Consider the following 3,080-nt stretch of genomic DNA (forward strand, 5'->3'; position numbering starts at 1 on the left):
AAGCCCAAGAAAAACAGTACCTTGGGAAAAGTGAGTCTACTGAAAGTAAAGGATTAAGATACGCACACTTGGTTTTAAAGTCTCATTTATTTCATTTGTTAAAGAAATAAGATACAATAAATAGATTTCCTGCAACACCAGTTTGCATTACTAGCAAAGGTACATTCACGACAGCTGAAACCGCTGCAGCTTGTAAGGATTTCCTGAAAAACAATGCAGAATTAGTCCTCACAACACCCCTGTGAGGTAGGTCAGTGCCAGCCTCTTTTTGTGGAAGAGGAAGCTGAGGAACACCAAGTTCCAGTGGGTGTCCCAGGACAGCCAGAGCTGGAGGCCAGAACTGCATCCTTCATTCCTTGCACTGTCCCACACCCAGTGCCTTTGGCCCTCTCTGAGACAGGAACAGCCCGGAGGAGCTGCTGCTCTCCCTCCTCCCGGCTGTCCTTTGCCTCGCACATCTTTGACTGCTCCTCCTGAGCTGAGGAAAGTGATAACATCACTCCCTGTCTCATCTGCACACACCAAACAGGCCCTCTGAAGGCAGACTGTGGGTAATCACAGGTCACATCCCAGTATTATTTAGTGCCAGAGCCTGGATGTGTCACTGAGCTGCAGAGCAGTGATACCAACACATGGCTTTTCTAAAGCAACCTGCTTTTGGAGAGGTAAAAGGACTCAGGAGGGCGTGCAGGGAGATCCCTGCCAGCCAGAGGGAAGGGATTTGTGCAGCAGTGCACACTCAGTGCAGTCCAGACCTACCCACTGGGTCCCTAAAGTAAACAAAACCCCTTTTCTGTAGGGCAGACAACAAAGGAGGTCACACTGCAGAGCACAGCACTGAACTGAGGTAGAATTGGAGCCGTTTAGGACCACAGAGCACACACCTGGACTGCTGGAGATGTCCCCTTCCCCCACCTGAGCAGGGCAGCACAGCCCTGTGTGATCTGTGGGCTAAACACTGCAATAAAATGGCCTGCTTTCAAGCACAGCATTTACACTGGTACTGTGAGTTATAAAATAGGATCTTAGAGCAGTAAGTTTAACGTATAGATCTAGTTTTCATACCAGTGCCTACCCGAGGCAAGAACTTTCCTCTAGTGCTACTTGTGCACTCTGTCAGCAGACAGCAAGAGTACAGTGCAAGCAATGTTTAAATCAGAGCTCAGCAAATGCTTACAACAGATTGGTAAGGAAAATTTAAGTCAAATTTACCCCAAATTCTTCATTACTGTTTCCTCATGTATTGAATGAGACCATTATTGTGACCATAGTAGATCACTACGTAATTTCCCATTTTACATCAAGTTGGATTTTAATTGCATTTTCATTTTTTTTAGAGTTTCAGCTCTTGGACAACACTCTAGTTTACTCAGCTATCCTTTGTACTAAATAGTGCTTGTTACAAAGATCCCATTTCTCAGAAGAACGAGCACTCCAAATAAAGCAGAAAACCAGCAGATTGTTCCCCTGCCAGCAGAGTGTGCATGGAAATGCTTGTCCTGTGTGTTCCATGAGCGGTCTGGGGACCAGAGTTTCTGTTTAGAGTACGTCAGATGTGGAAGCTCTTGGATATCCCGGGGCCATTCTGAGTTTTGTTCAGGCCTTGAAGGAAGCTCGAACAACTCTGCCCTTGAGAGGCTGAGGGGGGCGGAAATTATTGGCCATTTGGACCCTCTGGTCCTCCTCGCTGGTGAAGAGGAGCATCCGGAACTTCTCCAGCTGCAAATTCAGGGGAAATAATTCACTGCTTAAGGGGGCAATCAATGGTAACTGGTTTTTAAAGGGACCAAAGGAAAGTGTTCATTGTATTTTAATCAGTTAATAGAGAGTATTGACAGCAAATAACAGAAGCCCTGATTATTGAACAGGCTGAATATTCAGTGTTTTAGCTCAGCCCCATTTCAAATCAAAACAGTCACTGCCTGCTGATCCAGCACTGAATCCTTCAAGAACAGAGAGAATATCAACAGTTTACCTGTTTCTCAGAAATTCTGATGGGTTCTTTCAGCACTATCCATGTTACACTCTCATTAAGGGGTGGTGTTGTCAGAGAGCCAAGATATGTCCAATAATCAAGACTCAAGGGCAGGAGACATTTAGGGTTGAAGTTTCCAAACTGAGCTTTTGTTCCCTGGGGGGAAAAAAAAAAAAAAAAAAAAAAAAAGACTTGAAATTTATCTTTGTACTTTTAAGTGCAGGTTAAATAACTTTTTTTGAAAGAGAAAAATAACGCTAAAGTAATATTAAAAACTAGGGGAAAGCTCTGTAAAGGTTTGGCTGCTTTATAACAGCTGTTAGACAGAAGCAGCATGGCAAGTGTGATTTCTGCTGCTGGATTGCTGGACTGTGAGGCCTTGTCTCAAATAGTGCTTTCTAAAGGATACCCCAGAAATAAATTTAAAGAGCTGAAGACTTACTTTAAATTTTACCATGTACAAAGCATCAGTGAGTCTGTTCATACCAGCATGTTCTTTCCCAATCTAAAATAACAGAATAGACAGGTTAAATAAGAAGAATTTCAACTGTGCTTTGAATAGGTGTTTTCTTATCTGAATCTCAACATTCCCACTGAAGTTCAACAGCAATTTGCAATGAGCTCCTGCTTCCAATAAGTCATGTGTTTTCCTTAAGCACCTCTTAAATATGTGGCGTGCTCCTCAAACACTTGACAGCATGATGCTTTTCATCGTGTAAATATGCTATTTTTGCCATCCTTACCTCCAAGAAAACACCAACTACTGCCAGGCCATCTGGAGCTGCTGCTGCTTCTCCAAATGTTGCATATTTTCTGCCATTCCAATGAACTAAGTGGAGCTGTAAAGAAAAATAACAAATAGAAATGATTAGTGGTAGAAGCTGCGAACGTGGTTTCCCCCGTGTTAACAGCACCAACAGCTGTTCACAACACAACAATTGTGTGCAAAAGGCATTGCTGGAAACACGAACAAGTTCAGCCTCTGGGCTGGTCCCTTAAATGTGTGGACAGGACTAAACAAGTTTTCTAAATATCAGCCCATACTGGGGTGACATGGCCAGGTTTGGTGGTGGGGGAGCCATAGGGGTGGCTTGGGGGAGAATTT

The 3,080-nt window shown here is 43.8% G+C and overlaps 1 protein-coding gene across 1 annotated transcript in view; it reads right to left on the minus strand.

The window, feature by feature from the left end:
- Positions 1-540: 540 nt before the first annotated feature.
- Positions 541-3,080, minus strand: part of CA7 (carbonic anhydrase 7) — a 10,078-nt gene continuing 7,538 nt past the window's right edge. The window contains exons 4-7 of the mRNA XM_027908607.1: positions 2,719-2,814; positions 2,418-2,480; positions 1,976-2,131; positions 541-1,719 (exon numbers count right to left, since the gene is read on the minus strand). Of these exons, the coding sequence (XP_027764408.1) occupies positions 1,597-1,719; positions 1,976-2,131; positions 2,418-2,480; positions 2,719-2,814 (438 nt within the window). The 3' untranslated portion in view covers positions 541-1,596. The remainder of the gene's footprint in view (positions 1,720-1,975; positions 2,132-2,417; positions 2,481-2,718; positions 2,815-3,080) is intronic.

The sequence above is a fragment of the Empidonax traillii genome, unplaced genomic scaffold (assembly GCF_003031625.1).
Source record: "Empidonax traillii isolate 1590-97213 ecotype Southwest subspecies unplaced genomic scaffold, ASM303162v1 scaffold1769:size116338, whole genome shotgun sequence".
NCBI lineage: Eukaryota > Metazoa > Chordata > Aves > Passeriformes > Tyrannidae > Empidonax > Empidonax traillii.